This window comes from Erpetoichthys calabaricus, chromosome 9, assembly GCF_900747795.2.
Source record: "Erpetoichthys calabaricus chromosome 9, fErpCal1.3, whole genome shotgun sequence".
Taxonomy (NCBI): domain Eukaryota; kingdom Metazoa; phylum Chordata; class Cladistia; order Polypteriformes; family Polypteridae; genus Erpetoichthys; species Erpetoichthys calabaricus.
This window is the reverse complement of record NC_041402.2, coordinates 195006219-195023517: the sequence shown is the minus strand read 5'-3', so window position 1 is coordinate 195023517 and position 17299 is coordinate 195006219. Positions and strand designations below refer to the sequence as shown.

Below are 17299 nucleotides of genomic sequence, written 5' to 3'. Positions count from 1 at the left end.
CATAAACCGTGCCACTCAGTTGTCTGTGCCCAAAGCGGATGTCTATGTCACCTAATGGATTGACCGGCTCTGAATTGGGGGCAGTGGATCCACGAGTGTCTTTATAGAAAAGTTTTTTTTCTTCATATTTTCAGTTGAATTCGGCAGTTTACATTCTAAGTATTTGGTTATTCTAAAAAGCCAAATTTCCCCCAGTGGACAAGTAAAGTTTTCTCTATCTGTACTGTACATCTATTATTCTGTAAATGATGGTGGGAATGCCCAGTTCCTTCCTTACAGCATTTTGTAATTTTATTTCCCGAAGTTTAATGCAAATCTCGTTTTTCACGCTTCTGACTCAAAAGTCCTGCTCTGTCGGGGTAGACCGAGGTGTTCATCACAAGGCGCAGAAACGGAAAGCAACGTACGCGCTGAACGAACCCCAATTCTAGAAAGGAAACGATAAGTAGCCATTGGTGGGGTTGCCGGGGGGATTTCAAACCCGTCTGAAGACCTTCAATTGTCCGCTCCCCGGACGCAGCGTGCGGTTCGGTTTCCAGTTGACTCATTACGGCCGGCAGGGGCGGTAGGCGTTACCTTCCGGCTCTCGCTCGCTATACTGTATAATCATCAAGAAGAATTTTCATTATACAAATTAAGCCGACTGTATAAGCGGATATGGCCACTTACACTATAAAAATGACACGACACGCCACGGAAAGTTTCCACAACTAGAAAAATAAAACCCGCGACTTGCGGAAGCTCACCGGTCAGCAGCTGATCGTCCGCGCGCCAAACGCCAGCTTTTAACCGCGGGCGGGCTTTTGTGCCGGTAAACAAGAGACCCCGCCCACTGGACCGACGGTTTCCTAGAATCGAAAGTGAAAGTGAATTTTTTTTTTTATTGTCGTTACCAAAGAAAACACATTCAAAGAAACCGCCTGCCAGGGAACGAGTGAGGAGCTCTGGTAAGTCATCCGATTGAGCACGAGGCCTGCCGAATTTCGCCGAACCAAACCGAACCGCGCAGGTAGCGAGGGGGGGTGGGCCTTTCCGGATTTAATGTCTGAGCGATTTTAAACGGGGAAGGGCCGCGGAAAGTCGATTCAGGGTCGGCTCGGTCAGCGTTGGGAGTGTGCAGTGACTTTGCATCCGTGTTAAGGATTATGAAATGCCGGACTGCGACATAATAAGAGCGTGAAATGTGTGGCTTAGCAAGTTGGAGAAGTGCGTTTAAAGGGACTTACTTGGGCGTTAAGAATTTGGACCACGGATGTCACTTTTTCAGCTATTGTTCGCGAAAACTGGCACAGATAAGACATTCAGGGATGAAAAGGCAAAACATGGCAAACTGTTTTTTTTTTTCTTTTTCTAAATTCAACTTGTCCGGAGACAGGGAGCCCCCAAACAATAAGCTTTAAAAAGAGGGCCGTCAGATAAGCAGAATGTCCAAGAAGCTACTAAATAGCTTGACAAGCTATAACTCCAAATCCCTCCGGACAGGTTTGATTACACAGGCCTCTAAATGTGTTTAGATGTTTAAATAAAACACACACCGCTGTTCTTGACAGGAGCTCATGGGAGTCCAGAAATTCGGCGTCCCTTCGTAGAAACTGACCGGTGAGCTTGAGCAGAACACAGAGGTGGTGAGCAGGCGCAGCTTCAACTTTATTAGCACGAAGCACATACAAGTAGTGGGACGATACGTGGCACCAGCACAGCATTGCATGTTGGTAGTTGTAGGGCATCATAATCAGTTGCACAACATGCAAATATATAAAACCGTTTCACAGCGTGGCACTCCCACCCAGGAATATATGAAGTAAGTAAACGTCATTTAGGATGGAGGAGTTTGGGGTGGCACAGTGGTACAACTGCTGCCTCGCAATAAGGAGACCCCAGGGTTCAAGTCCTGGAATCCTCCAGTGTGCAGTTTGCGTGTTCTCCCCATGTCCGCATGGGCTTCCTCCAACAGTCCAGGTTAGGTGAACTGCCAATACTAAAATAGCTTTTGTGTGGGTGGGTGTGTGTGGGTGGGTGGGTGTTCACCCTGAAATAGATTAGAGATCTTTATTGTCACATACACTGTGAGAGCATAATGAATGTGAATTTCCCCTTGGGATTAATAAATTATCTATCTATCTATCTATCTATCTATCTATCTATCTATCTATCTATCTATCTATCTATCTATCTATCTATCTAAATAAAGAAGAGTAGGAGAAAATGGTCTACTGTACATAAGGCAAAACAGAACTCTATAGACATATATGGTGTATTAAATAGTAATGGAGAAAATGAAGTGTAGATGGCAGTACACATGTAACGTAGAGTACAATTAGACATAAACCAGCAGGTGTGTACAGCACAGGGCACGAGAGCTGACTGACTGTATGGCCTGGCAGAAGGAGCTGTCCCTGACGTGACTAGCGTGATCGGCGAGGCTCTGGTAGTGCTAACCAGAATCCAGACATGGAAACGGGATGAGCTGGGTGGTTGTCATCTCAGATAGTGGATTCAGCTCTCCTCAGTGGTGGAGTCAATGTTATGAAGCTGTGGACGGTCAGCCCCAGTGACTGTTTCTGCCTTGGGCCTTATTATTGCTTGGATGGGCTCCGGCTTTCCTGTAATCCTGCTCTTGGTGAAAAGGTTAGGAAGATAGAAGGATGGATGTAATCATTTGTCGTATATTAATGTTGGTCTTCAGGCTCAGGTTTGAGGATCTTCTAATGTCAATAAATCTTAGAATAGTACGATTTTCTTCCAGGTGATCCAGTTACCTGTCACAGTCCAAAGACATGCTGGTTTGTAGGATTGTTGATCCTGGCCCCTGATATATGTGTGTGTGTGTGTGTGTTCACCCTGTGATGGGCAGCCTCACTGTCCTGGGATCGTTCCTGCCTTGTGCCCAATGCTGGCTGCGATAGTCTCCAGCTTCCCCACATCCCTGCTCTAGATAAGTAGACTTAGAAGTTGGATGGATGGTTTGAAGAACAGGAAAAGGCAGAGATGATCAAAGTGTCTAGCCATAGTAACTGCAGTAGTTCCCATTTTGTAGCGACCGGTAACACTTTCCTGATTGGAAAAACTGAAGGAAATGGTTGTCCAGGTGTGTGTAGTCTTTGGTTACATTTCAGACTCCTTTCCTGAATCCTTGATGTGTACGGTCCACAAGAACTCAACAGAGTCCAGTTGAAGGAGCTCAGTCTTCTCTGCTGTATGAGTGAGACACAGCAGTTTGTTTGGAGTGAACAGGTGCATCGCTTTTTCTAAAGCTAGTCTTAGAAATAAATGAAACCGCACAAGGGTACAGAAGTAGAAAGGCTAGGTGGGAAACCATTCACTCAGTCGCAAGAGCAGAGACGTCACCAGCTTCCTTCGTCGACAGACCATTTAAAAGGAGACTGGTCCTAGTCCAGCCGAGAGCATCAACTCTGCAGGAAAATCCGCCTCCACAACATAAACATTAACAAAATTACATTTCGGTAAATTTACATAAAACACCAAAATACACCTCCATATTCGTGTTGAATACTGAAGAAGAAAAAAGCATCAAAGGAAATTCCAGTGTGTAGTTCTTGGGAAATGTGTATATAGCCTTTTATAGTTAAACATTATAAATATTAATAAGCATTATTGAAATGCTATGCTTATAATACTAGTCCGGGTTCCTCTGGAATAAAAATATTTGTTTCTTGTAAACAGTTTCGTCTACTAATTCTACAGCAGCCTGTAAAATGGTAACTCTGTTAAAACAGAGAGATGCTGAGCTCAGGGTTGTGGAGTCAGAGATAATTTTGGGTACCTGGAGTCAAGTCAGAAAAATGTACCGACTCCGACTCCTAATAAATTTTTAAATTTTAATGAAAAAAAAAATACAGCAAGTTTAAATGTCCCATTTGACAAACAAGTCCTAATGAAGTCCTTCTCTGATGTAAGAATAAAGCCCAGTGCGTACCTGTGTTACTACAAGTGTGAAGTTCAGCTGAGCTATTAGACAACCTGACGTACATTACAAAAAGTGTTTTCATTTGATTATAATGTGTTTAACAAATTCATTGGAGTGTAGACAAGTGTAATGATGGAGGTGGAGGTGTGTGCTGTGGCCTGAAGTGTGTTCAGGGGTTCTTGTCTTTTGTTTAAAATGGCCAATACAGTAGAGAGTCCGCCTCCTAGCCAGTAGTTCTGTGGTTAAATGACGACATGGATGTTGCCTTCCTACAATCAACATGGAAAATACATTAGGATATTAAATACAGAGGAGTCGGGGAGTCAGAAGTACCGGAAACTAAGGAGTTAGAGTCGAAGGATTTCTCTACCGACTCCACAGACCTGGTTGAGCTGTACTTTTGAGTGGAAGAAAAAGTTAGGCAACACAGTGACTGTTTTTCGATTATTTGTAGGATTTATTTCATATATAGGGATATTCAATATGAAAGAGCAGATTCCAAAAACTGTATAAGACAGAAAGACATTCCGCACATCACTGGATAGAGGAAAGTTCAAAGTTTGGTCCTAGGAATAGCCCTGTAGTCATTGTTGAACATTATAGCATTGCCAGTTTAAAAATCCACCGCTCACTAACAGAGGACGACACAATGATGTCACATACTTACCTTTAAAACCTCTTCGTTACACTTTCCTTCATTTTTGTTAATGAGAAAGCTTATGATATACTTACAGGATCTACACACACACATATATATATATATATATATATATATATATATATATATATATATATATATATATATATATATATATACAGTGGTGTGAAAAACTATTTGCCCCCTTCCTGATTTCTTATTCTTTTGCATGTTTGTCACACAAAATGTTTCTGATCATCAAACACATTTAACCATTAGTCAAATATAACACAAGTAAACACAAAATGCAGTTTTTAAATGATGGTGTTTATTATTTAGGGAGAAAAAAAATCCAAACCTACATGGCCCTGTGTGAAAAAGTAATTGCCCCCTTGTTAAAAAATAACCTAACTGTGGTGTATCACACCTGAGTTCAATTTCCATAGCCACCCCCAGGCCTGATTACTGCCACACCTGTTTCAATCAAGAAATCACTTAAATAGGAGCTGCCTGACACAGAGAAGTAGACCAAAAGCACCTCAAAAGCTAGACATCATGCCAAGATCCAAAGAAATTCAGGAACAAGTGAGAACAGAAGTAATTGAGATCTATCAGTCTGGTAAAGGTTATAAAGCCATTTCTAAAGCTTTGGGACTCCAGCGAACCACAGTGAGAGCCATTATCCACAAATGGCAAAAACATGGAACAGTGGTGAACCTTCCCAGGAGTGGCCGGCCGACCAAAATTACCCCAAGAGCGCAGAGACGACTCATCTGAGAGGTCACAAAAGACCCCAGGACAACGTCTAAAGAACTGCAGGCTCCACTTGCCTCAATTAAGGTCAGTGTTCACGACTCCACCATAAGAAAGAGACTGGGCAAAAACGGCCTGCATGGCAGATTTCCAAGACGCAAACCACTGTTAAGCAAAAAGAACATTAGGGCTCGTCTCAATTTTGCTAAGAAACATCTCAATGATTGCCAAGACTTTTGGGAAAATACCTTGTGGACTGATGAGTCAAAAGTTGAACTTTTTGGAAGGCAAATGTCCCGTTACATCTGGCGTAAAAGGAACACAGCATTTCAGAAAAAGAACATCATACCAACAGTAAAATATGGTGGTGGTAGTGTGATGGTCTGGGGTTGTTTTGCTGCTTCAGGACCTGGAAGGCTTGCTGTGATAGATGGAACCATGAATTCTACTGTCTACCAAAAAATCCTGAAGGAGAATGTCCGGCCATCTGTTCGTCAACTCAAGCTGAAGCGATCTTGGGTGCTGCAACAGGACAATGACCCAAAACACACCAGCAAATCCACCTCTGAATGGCTGAAGAAAAACAAAATGAAGACTTTGGAGTGGCCTAGTCAAAGTCCTGACCTGAATCCAATTGAGATGCTATGGCATGACCTTAAAAAGGCGGTTCATGCTAGAAAACCCTCAAATAAAGCTGAATTACAACAATTTTGCAAAGATGAGTGGGCCAAAATTCCTCCAGAGCGCTGTAAAAGACTCATTGCAAGTTATCGCAAACGCTTGATTGCAGTTATTGCTGCTAAGGGTGGCCCAACCAGTTATTAGGTTCAGGGGGCAATTATTTTTTCACACAGGGCCATGTAGGTTTGGATTTTTTTTTTCTCCCTAAATAATAAAAACCACCATTTACAAACTGCATTTTGTGTTTACTTGTGTTATATTTGACTAATGGTTAAATGTGTTTGATGATCAGAAACATTTTGTGTGACAAACATGCAAAAGAATAAGAAATCAGGAAGGGGGCAAATAGTTTTTCACACCACTGTATATACACCATAAGGGTGGGCCATAAGTTTCCATGCATAGGAAAAATAAAAAATTTTTAATGAAAAGCCATTTTTATTTATATAATATACTCTACATGACTGCCATTGTTTTTAAAAACACATTTCAATGCGTGTCCCCCACTGCTGATGAACACGTTTAGCACAGCTGGAGTCATGCTTGTAATGGTGTTGGTGATACGTTCCCTAAGATGATTTATGTTTCGTATCTTTTCCTGATACACCATGGCCTTCAAATGCCCCCAGAGATAAAAATCAAGTGGGGTGAGATCTGGGGGTCTGGGAGGCCACTCCACAGGACCATGGCGACCAATCCAAGCATCCAGAAATTGCTGATCTAACCATATGTTAAAAACCACAAGTATGGAAACTTATGGCCCACCCTGTGTGTATATATATCTACAGTATATATATCCATATTACTAACCGAGAATGCTAAACCAGATGATGGACGCAGGCACATCCGGCAATGGGCCGTAGCTGCAAAAAGACGTACTGCGCAGGCGCAAAAAGAGTCCGCGAGAGTCGGCTGAGGAGAGGGCGAGAGAGGCGGATGAGGGGCCGTGAGAGGCGGACAAGACCACAGAAAAAAGGAGTGAGCACAGGAAAAATGGAGAAATGAGGAAACGCAGGCAAAGCACGAAACACATTGCACACAAAACTAGACCCAAAAAAAAAAAAAAAAAAAAAAGAGGCTCGCGCACAACAGCAAGGCACCCCCCCCCTACAGGCACCGGACGGGACACACACCAAGAGGGGGATTCAACAAGCCCATGGAACACAAAAAAAGAACACAAAACCACCCCACGGACCCTACAAGCAAGGGACGGGACACACACAAACAGGGGGATTCAACAAGACACAGGAACACAAAAAGAAAGAAGACGCTCGCGCGACAACAATCCTCAACCCCAACACACACACACATCCATAAGAAGTGACACCCAAAGCCACATATTCTAAAGTGAACATCAACACCTTCACACTAGACAGCATAGGTGTCAGCATTGGTGGATCTCCTTACAATAAAGCACTATTAACCGTTCAACTGCAGAAAAGGAAACATATTAACAGTGACTGCGATCCTCCTTATTACTTATCCATATTTCTAAAAGAAAAAATGACTCGACTCCAAAAACGCAAAGCTCAACTAAAGCTTCTAACTAACGATGTACCTAAAAGTAAAAACTTTATGAACTGCATTAGATCCTACAATACTTCATTTAATATGCACAAATCTACATCCTAGATCCACATGACGTGCATCGCAACAGGCACGGATTCAAAACGAAACACCTCCCGTCTCAGACATACGTTAATGGCAGCGAAGGCTACAACGGGCTTCTCACACAGCACAGGCAAATCGATTACAGCTCCAAAACAACACGTCCCAAATACTACACATGCAACAACGCGCCTCTCAAACGGCACAAGGAAAACATACACCAGGAAAATTCATTCGGATTAATGAATGTCATTTGCAATCATTGTCATTCAGTTCACTTCCCTGAAGAAACAACTGGCAATACAAGTTATACATTTACACGTTGTTGTCAAAAGGGTCAAATTAGACTGCCTTCTTTACATTCATATACTGAATATCTACAGAAGCTTATAACTGACGATGTACCTGAAAGTGAAATCTTTATCAACTACATTAGATCCTACAAATCGGAATCCAATATGAACATTAACAGTGGCACTGCACGTGACATCCGTCTTGAACAAATGTTTATTGATGAATGTTCAATGGCATGAACAAACATTTATGAATAATAATATTCGATTTGGATGAAAGGTACTTTTATGAGGAGGACATTTTAGACAGTGCTTAGCTATTCTTCCAGATGCCATGCGCTCAGCTATTGTTCAGTGCACCTTAAAATACGCAGACAATTGGCATTGCTTTCAAAAGATACAGTTAGTAAAAAAGATACGATGTCCAGAACCAAATCATAACAATTGCTTATTACAACTGAGAGATGGTACACTCACGAATACAGATGGACTTCAGCCACATATTATTACAATTCCTCAAGCCTTTATCTGCGACAACTTAGTTGCAGAGAGATTTGGAACAGCAATCTCATTAGACCAAATGCCCCTTTTAACACAACGCACTATATTATGTCCAAAAAATATTAATGTGGAAAACATAAATACCCAAGTCATTCCATTACTTCCTGGAAAGACACAACTCTTTCTAAGCTCTGACAAACTTGACTCTGATCACAACAATAACCATCTTAAATGACCTTACAAGTTCTGAGCTGGAATTACCTTTTACACTTAAACGGCGTGTACAAAGAAATTTTCAAATAAACCTTTACACTGTGCCACACACTTTATTGTTTGCTTTCTATTTGCATCATCTACACCGTCACACTATTCTATATCTCATTCATACATCACGCTCTTTGTCATTCCCAACACCAGGGGTTGGCGAGCGAAGCGAGCAGGGGGCGGAGCCCCCTAGTACAATCAGATTGTGATTCAGACTACGAATGCCATGAATGTAATTACCCCGATCTACATGCTGTCAAATGAACGAACCACACACTGTAGCGCAGCGTTAGGGGCTTTGCCTCTGGCATTGATGTTCGAGGTTCGATTCCCGAGAGGGGATGCAGTGAGTGTGTACGCCTGATGAGCCCAGAATTAGGGCGAAACATGTGTCGCATACTCTTTGCATTATTTGACAGTAAAACTATTTCAACCATATATATATTTATATTTATATATATATAATTTTATTCATATATATATTTATTACACACTGTATATGCTTCAGAGACTCTTTAAAATTATATATGATAAAATGTTAAGGTCTCTCTGTCTGTCTGACTATTTGCAAACTGCTGAGGCTAACACCTTGATTTTGGTCTTTGGCAAAAGCGTATGACCTGAAATGTTCTGGAAATTCACCACATTTTAGGTAGGCATTATACGCCTGGGCAGAAAAGTTTATTGTCATTCAAGCATGGTCCCCGCAAGCCCGTCTAGTGATAATCCCTCAGGACACAGGACATGTGTGTTTAGAATTCACAATCAAGTGTAAGTTCTTACGATTGTAAACCACAGGTGAAGAGTTTGCTATTCTTTACATTTCTCCTTTTGTATCATTTTATTTTTGGACTGTAAGTCTACGTAGGTCCATGTCTGGTATAGAAATAAAATGTTGAAATGTTCGGGGATTGCAGATCTGTAATAAATGGCACTGAGAGAGACTGCATGTCAGTGAATGCCTACCTTGGTCAGGAGTTCCTCCTCTACTGTGATGTTCTCAACATTATAGTTCATTCATTTCTTCTTCTTTTGGCTGCTCCCATTAGGGGTTGCCACAGCAGATCTTCTTGTTCCATATCTTCCTGTCTTCGTCATCTTGTTGTGTCACACCCATCACCTGCATGTCTTCTCTCTCCACATCCATAAACCTCCTCTTAGGCCTTCCTCTTCTCGTCTTCCTGGCAGCTCTATCCTTAGCACCCTTCTCTCTCCTCTGCACATGTCCAAACCAACACCATCTCGCCTCTCTGACGTTGTCTCCCACCTGTCCCACCTGAGCTGACCCTCTAATGTCCTCATTTCTAATCCTGTCTATCCTTGTCATGCCCAATGCAAATCTTAGCATATTTAACTCTGCCACCTCCAGCTCTGTGCCACCGTCTCCAGCCCATATAACATAGCTGGTCTCACTACCGTCCTGTAGACCTTCCCTGTCACTCTTGCTGATACCCGCCTGTCACAAATGACCATATAGCGTATATAGTACTCTATAGTTCACTCATTTACTGATCATTTCATGTTGTAAATCACTTCTTGGACTGCAGTGGGTAGAAATTCTTTTCTCACAGCTCCAGAGACCAGGGATCAGTTCGCTTTACAGACGAGGTGTTGTTTGGAGTTTGCCCGTTTCCTGTTGATCCCCTTGCTCCCCCACACCCCCTTTGCTAGGACAGTCTGATTTCTTTCCCAGAGTTGATTAATAATTGTAAACATGTTCCATTTCTCAACAGAGTCACCACCAGTCATTGTTGCAATAGGAGAAAAGGAATTGTGTCATCTCGTAAAGACGGAACTGCTGGCCTGAGATGAACACAGCCTCACTAATTGCATTCTTTCCCTCACAGGTCATGGCCAGATCCTCCTCTCTTCCCAGTTCACTGGACTCCACCTTGCCGGGGTTCTCCCTAACGATCCTGGGTGCAGAACTTGAGCAGAAATACCTGTGCCGTCAGTGTAAACTGATCCTCCGCAGACCCTACCAAGCTGGTTGTGGCCATCGCTTCTGTGCCTTCTGCTTCAAGCAAATCATCAGGTACATTTTGATTGTTGCCCATGAATTTTTTATGACAGGTTTGGTTACATTGGAGACATTCAGAATTGATGAGTGTTTACTTGACATACGTGGGATTTGGTTTACAGCAGGAGTGAGTGAGTGAGTATGTTTGGAAGTAGAATGTGTGGTGTGAGTAGGTAAAAGTCGTCGATTTAAGTTTGCATTTACTGGGTATGTGGTGGGTTAGACTCTTACGTGGCTAGGGTGTCCTCATGCTTTTGATTTTTTTGCATCTTTGTGGCTGTTCACTCTTTAGCTCAGGACCTCAGCATTGCCTGGCATGTGCTGATGAAGGTGTGGTAGAAGATCTCTTGGACACAAATTCGGTAAATTTCAAGAAAGACCTGTCACAAACTAAAGAATCAGGCTAAAAGTAGGAGAGGATTGGGTGACATGTTTGTATTTCTCCTTTTTTTTTTTTTTTTCTTGCCAGGCTTTTCCAGACAATGCTGCCAGGAGGGAAATCGAGAACCTGCCAGCCGTGTGTAGCAATCCTGGCTGCGTCTGGAAAGGGAGCATTCGGGAATACGAGGTAAACGCTTGGGCTAGGATGTGATGGGAGTTGATGTGCTTTGTCCGTTATATGGCATTGGCCTCGTCCATATTCATGGACCCTTCTTCTCTTCACCACTTCACTTTGTGAAATGCATTTATCCCCCTCCTAGTTGCACTGCACCCATAGAAACCTGAAATCTCTGATCTCACACCCAGTCCCATCTTTCTTCCTTCTTGCACCTTTTGACTAAGTTGTCCCACTCATCTCCTGTCTGGCCTCCTCTTATTTCCTACTTATTTTCTGCCACAAGTGCTTTTCTCATGTTTTCCTTTCTTCTTCTGACCCAAACTCTCCTTCATGTCCCCTCCTTTACATTCTTGTGTCTTCCAGTAACCTTCCAGTCTTTTCCCCTTTCTTTTGTCATCTTTCCTCCGTAATCCTGTCTGGCCATTGATTTGCAGGCCTTCTCATCTTATTATAAAGCCAGATAGCTATACAGAGTCCATCTGTCTACCTTAATTACTTTCACAATGTAGTCCACCAGCCATAACTCACTTGCTGTCATACTTCTCCCCCTTCCAATACTAGGCCTTTCCATTTTACCAGTTCCTCCTTTTTTATTTATTAATTATTTGAGCCTCTTTCCTCTTGTCCAGACTCCCCATTATACCCACATTGTTATACACCAGTCACAGCCACTCTCCAACCAGTACACATGCTGGCCCAGCACCCTCTTAAAAGCCGCACTCCCCTTTCAGAAATGTCTCCGCTCGATGCATTTCAGTTATAGTGCAGTCATTATATTGGCCCGCTCAGCACATCTTTCTTCATGGTGCCACCCTGGTACCTACCCTCTGCGGGAGCCTCTCAGTAGGCGGAGTGGTGGCTCTGAGGCTAGGGATCTGCAATGCCAAAAGGGACTCTGCTCTGTTGGGCCCTTGAGCCAGGCCCTTAACCTGCATTTGCTGAGCGCTTTGAGTAGTGAGAAAAGCGCTATATAAATTAAAATAATAATTATTATTATTATAGCTTCTTTTCCTTTGCTCTGTGCCTTATATTGAGTACCAGCCTTGCTGTTCTGTGCCCTCTCTCTCTCTCTCTCTCCTTATTCGCATTTGTCAACTGCGCCCTCCTTGATTCTGATGGATCGTCAAGCTTATCAACTTAGGCTACTCTGGCAGTGATGCCCAGTCAGCCACTCAAATGATATTGATTGAATTCATGCCCTATCATAAAGAACACTAATGCCAAGTGTGTGAAACACCCAGTAGTAATTGAGATGGAAAGGTTCTCATTGGCTGAACACCGTGACTCTGGCACTTTTGAATAAACAGTAAATTGGATATGAAGAATTTTGTCATTTATCTTAAGTAGACAAACAGCAGACATCGCTTGCCAGATACAGTCAGCAAATAAGAAGCACAGCAGCATCATGGCATACACTCTTCTGGCAAAAGTATCGGGACGCCTGCCTTTACACACACGTGAACTTTAATGACATCCCATTCTTATACATTGACTTTAATATGGAGTCGGCCCACCCTTTGCAGCTCTAACAGCTCCAAGTTTTCTGGGAAGGCTTTCCACAAGGTGTGTAGGAGTGAGTGTGTTTATGGGAATTTTTGAGCATTTATGAGGTCAGGCGCTGATGTTGGACGAGAAGGCCTGGCTCGCTCTCCGTCTCCGACTCGAATTCATCCCAAAGGTGTTCTTTCGGGTTGAGGTCAGGCCACTCAAGTTCCTCCACCCCAAACTCGCTCCTCCATTTCTGTATAGACCTTGCATTGTGCACTGGTGTAGTGCAATCATGTTGGAACAGGAAGGGGCCATCAGGAAACTTGAAATTGTCCAAAATGGCTTTGTATTCTGAAACATTAAGAGTTCCTTTCATTGGAACTAAGGGGCAGAGCCCAACCCCTGAAAAACCACCAAACTTTCCACTTGGCACAATGCAGTCAGGCAAGTCCCGTTCTCCTGGCCAGACTTGTCCATCAGATTGTGTGATTTGTCACTCCAGAGGACACATCTGCACTGCTCTCGAGTCCAGTGGCAGGTGGTGGGCTTTACATCACTGCACCTGACGCTTTGCATTGCACTTGGTGATGTCAGGCTTGGCTGTAGTTGCTCGGCCATGGAGACCCCATTCATCCCGTGATGATCTCTGTACTGCACTGTTCTTGAACTTCTGGTGGTCTGTAGCTATGGACTCTGCAGAATGTTGGCGACTTCTGCCCACCTCGGCATGCGCTGTCCCCGCTCTGTGATTTGACGTGGCCTACCACTTGGTGGCTGAGTTGCTGTTGTTCCCATTTGCTTCCACTTTGTTATAACATCACTAACAGTTGGCCGTGGAATATTTAGTCACGAATGGACCGTTTGCACATGTGGCATCCTATCACAGTACCACACTTGAATTCACTGAGCTCCTGAGAGAGAGCGTGACACATTCTGCCACAAATGTTTGTAGAAGCCAGCAGTCTGCATGCCCAGGTACTCAGTGTTCTCAAAGTAAAACGTATGTGAACCCCTAGGAGTTCTCCATATTTATGTCTAATTCCCATATAAAACCTGGTCGTCTCTTCATGTCAGTCACCATAATGAACAAACACAGTCTCCTAGAACTAAAGATATGCAGATTTTCAGAGAATGTTTGACCATATTGAATAAATCATTCAAACTGTGAAACTGAAGGTTGGAAAAAGTAAGTGACCCCTAAGCGAATGACTTTTTAAAAAGCTCATTGCAGTCCGAATGTCATACATCTGGAGTCCATTTAATGAAACTTTGATTGATCAAAAACACAATAAAGTTTGAGTCTGAGCTTTGGACAAGAAGCATATCCTGATGGGAGTCACGCCTCACACAAAAGAGCTGTCTGAAGAGCTACAATTGAGAATTGTTCATCTACAGAAGGATGGAAAGGGTTACAAAGTCATCTCAGTGATTTGAGATCTTCATCAGTCTACTGTTGTCTATAAATGGAGACAGTCTGGTATTGTGGCTACTCAGCCTAGAAGTGGGCGCCCTGACAAGATGACCCCAAGAGCACAACGCAAAGTCAGCAGTGAGGTAAAGAAGAACCCTAGAGTGACATCAAAGGACTTGAGGAAGTCATCAGAAGTGGCTAACATCTCTGTTCATGAGTCAACTATACACAAAACATCAAACAAGAAAGGAATCCATGACAGGACACCAAGAAGGAAGCCACTGCTATCAAAAAAGAACATTGCTGAACGAGCACCTGGACACTCCACAACGGTACTGAATATCTTGTGGAGTGATGAAACCAAAATTGAACTATTTGGGAGGAACAAGCAGAGCTTCATTTGGCGTTAAAAGGGCACTGCATATCAACATCCAAACATCATCCCTACAGTCAAGTATGGTGGAGGGAACATCACGATTTGGGCCTGCTTTGCTGCATCAGGGCCTGGACAGCTTGCCATCATTGAGGGGAAAATGAATTCACAAGTTTATCAACAAATTCTCCAGGATAATGTGAGGGTGTCTGTCCGTCAACTTTAGCTCAGAAGAGGCTGGTTGATGCAACAGGACAAGGACCAGCAGCACAATGGCTTCAGAAGAACAAACTGGGCCTTGTGGAGTGGCCCAGTCAGAGCCCTGATCTCAGTTCTATTGAAGAGAGCCACACACAGAAGACAACCAAAGAATATGGAAGAGTTAAGGCAGTTCTGCAGGGAAGAATGGACTCCAATTCCCCCCTTCGCACAATGTGCAGGTCTGATCTGCAGTTACAGGAAGCGCCTGCCAAAGGAGGGTCAACCAGTCATTTAAACCCCAAGGTTCACTTACTTTTTCCACTACCACTGTGAACGTTGAATGCGTTTGTAAAATAAAGACATGAAAGAGTAGAATTGTTTTTGTGTTACTGGCTTAAGCTCGTCGTGTAGATCAGGACCTGGGACTTAGATGAAGATCACATCAATTTTTATGACCAGAGAATTCCAAAGGGTTCACATAGTTTTTACTTTGACTGTATGCCTACCTGTGGCCATGGAAGTGATTGGAACAACTGAATGTAATGATTTGTGGTGGGGGGGGGGTCCCAATACTTTTGGCAATATAGTGTATGCGCATGTAGATGCTGTCTATTAAAAATATGTTTGTGTTCCCCCTCCTTGGCTAGCAGGCTACTGCCAGTCAAATGTCTAGGCCCACCCAGCCTGCTGGCACCCACTCCTCTGTCCCTGCCCAGCCTGTGACGACGTGCTGGTAGACTGAGCTCTCTACTCTCTGCTGCCGTAGTTTCTCACAGTCTCTCCGTACAGGATACGGAGTGATTTATAAGAATTTATAAGACTACAACATGTTTTTGTTCCCCCATATTGATTTTCGGACCTTTGGAGGGACCCCATGATAGATCAGGAGGGGCTTAGACACTCAGTATTTTAGACCTTGTTTCATTCAGACATCTCGTCTCATCTTGTGTGCTTTTGGGTTGACCCATTCTGTGGCAGGATGACACCAATAAAGATAGGGGAAAAGAAAAGGGCAGGGGGATTTCTAAATGGTGTCACCTGGTTGTAATCTAAGCACGGATTGCAAAGGTTGAGCGCGGCGGGGTCTGGAAAGTCCCGACTTCCTGTTATGGGTGTTTGGTTAACATGTGGTTTCTTGTGGAAAGCACCCTGCGTTCCTGGGACTGTTTTTTATAGAACAACAGCTTCACTTTCATTTTAATTGTGTGAGTTGCGATTTTAACTCATTAACTTATTCTAGCCATGACAGCGTGATGAGCCATCGTACAAAAAGATTGTTCTTCTTCCTCAGTGGCATTGAGTCATTTTATCTGTATGCCTTTAGAAAAAAAAAAATGCTTGCTCATAGTTGTGAAAGAGGATAAAGGAAATAGTGAGTCTTTCTATTCTACAGTGCCTTCCCTATACAATCGGTGAGTACAAGTGACCTCGCAAAGCCCACCGAGCTCCGTTTTAGATAACGACATTTGTAGTAAATCCTCTCACAATAGTGAACCAGCCTAGTTAGAACTCTTCACCAGAGCTGGAAGTGCAGTGTGAGGCGCGGCATCTTATTTTCTGTAGTACCTGTCACATAAAGCACCGTCGCCAATAATCGAGTGCCATTAAATTGGGTTCTTATATGGTGCCTTGAACTCTTTCGAGGCGGATGTCGACACATAGCGACATGTAGGGGTAATAATAATAATAATAATAATTCTTTGCATTTATATAACGCTCTTCTCACTACTCAAAGCGCTCAGCAATTGCAGGTTAAAGGCCCAACAGAGCAGTGTCCCTATTGGCATTTACGTGGATTTGTCTCCATGCAGCTGCCGGCTGTTCGGCTACACGAACGCGTTCAGCGCTACGATCAGCTGGGGATCAGTTAGCTGATGCTGGTACATCACTTTTCGTTTTCGATCTCCAGATCACTTGCATCAAAATCAGAGTCCAATAAGTCAGAGTCCCATTCAGCAGCAATACGCAAAACGCTGTCCACGGAGCATTTTGCTTTGCACATTCGCTTCACTGTCTCACCAGAGCCGGGGTGGTGCCTGCATGATGACGACTCGGGTGGGAAGAGCAGCTGCTCTGCTGCACATTCGGGGTGGAGTGGTGACTCCAAGGCTAAGGATCTGTGCTGGTATCCAGAAGGTTGCCGGTTCGAATCCCCATCACTGCCAAAAGAGATCCTACTCTGCTGGGCCCTTGAGCAAGACCCTTAACCTGCAATTGCTCCAGGGGCGCTGTACAATGGCTGACCCTGTGCTCTGACCCCAAGGGGTATGCGAAAACTAACAAATTCCTAACACGAGAAATCGTATAAGGTGAAATAAAGAACAAAAAAAAAAAAAAAATTCCTGCCAGCTGCCGAAAAAAATATTCAGCCCTCAAAGAGTTAATAGAAGGTACCATCATACGTGCAGCCACATAGAATGTGTGCTCAGCACAGTGTGATTGTATGACAGAAGTGTTTATCGAGGACATGGGCACTGTCACAAGCTGTCTTTTTACTAATTAGAACACTTCAGACGAGAGCAGGCCATTCAGCCCAACAAACCTCGCCAGTCCTCTCCACTTAATTCTTCAAAAATAACTCC

General features: G+C 43.4%; 1 protein-coding gene across 1 annotated transcript in view; it reads left to right on the top strand.

The window, feature by feature from the left end:
- The first annotated feature begins 808 nt into the window (after nucleotides 1–808).
- traf2b (Tnf receptor-associated factor 2b) overlaps nucleotides 809–17299 on the top strand; it is a 35096-nt gene continuing 18605 nt past the window's right edge. Inside the window, exons 1-4 of the mRNA XM_028808764.2 lie at nucleotides 809–947; nucleotides 10513–10700; nucleotides 10978–11047; nucleotides 11155–11253. Coding sequence (XP_028664597.2) covers nucleotides 10516–10700; nucleotides 10978–11047; nucleotides 11155–11253 — 354 coding nt within the window. The 5' untranslated portion in view covers nucleotides 809–947; nucleotides 10513–10515. The remainder of the gene's footprint in view (nucleotides 948–10512; nucleotides 10701–10977; nucleotides 11048–11154; nucleotides 11254–17299) is intronic.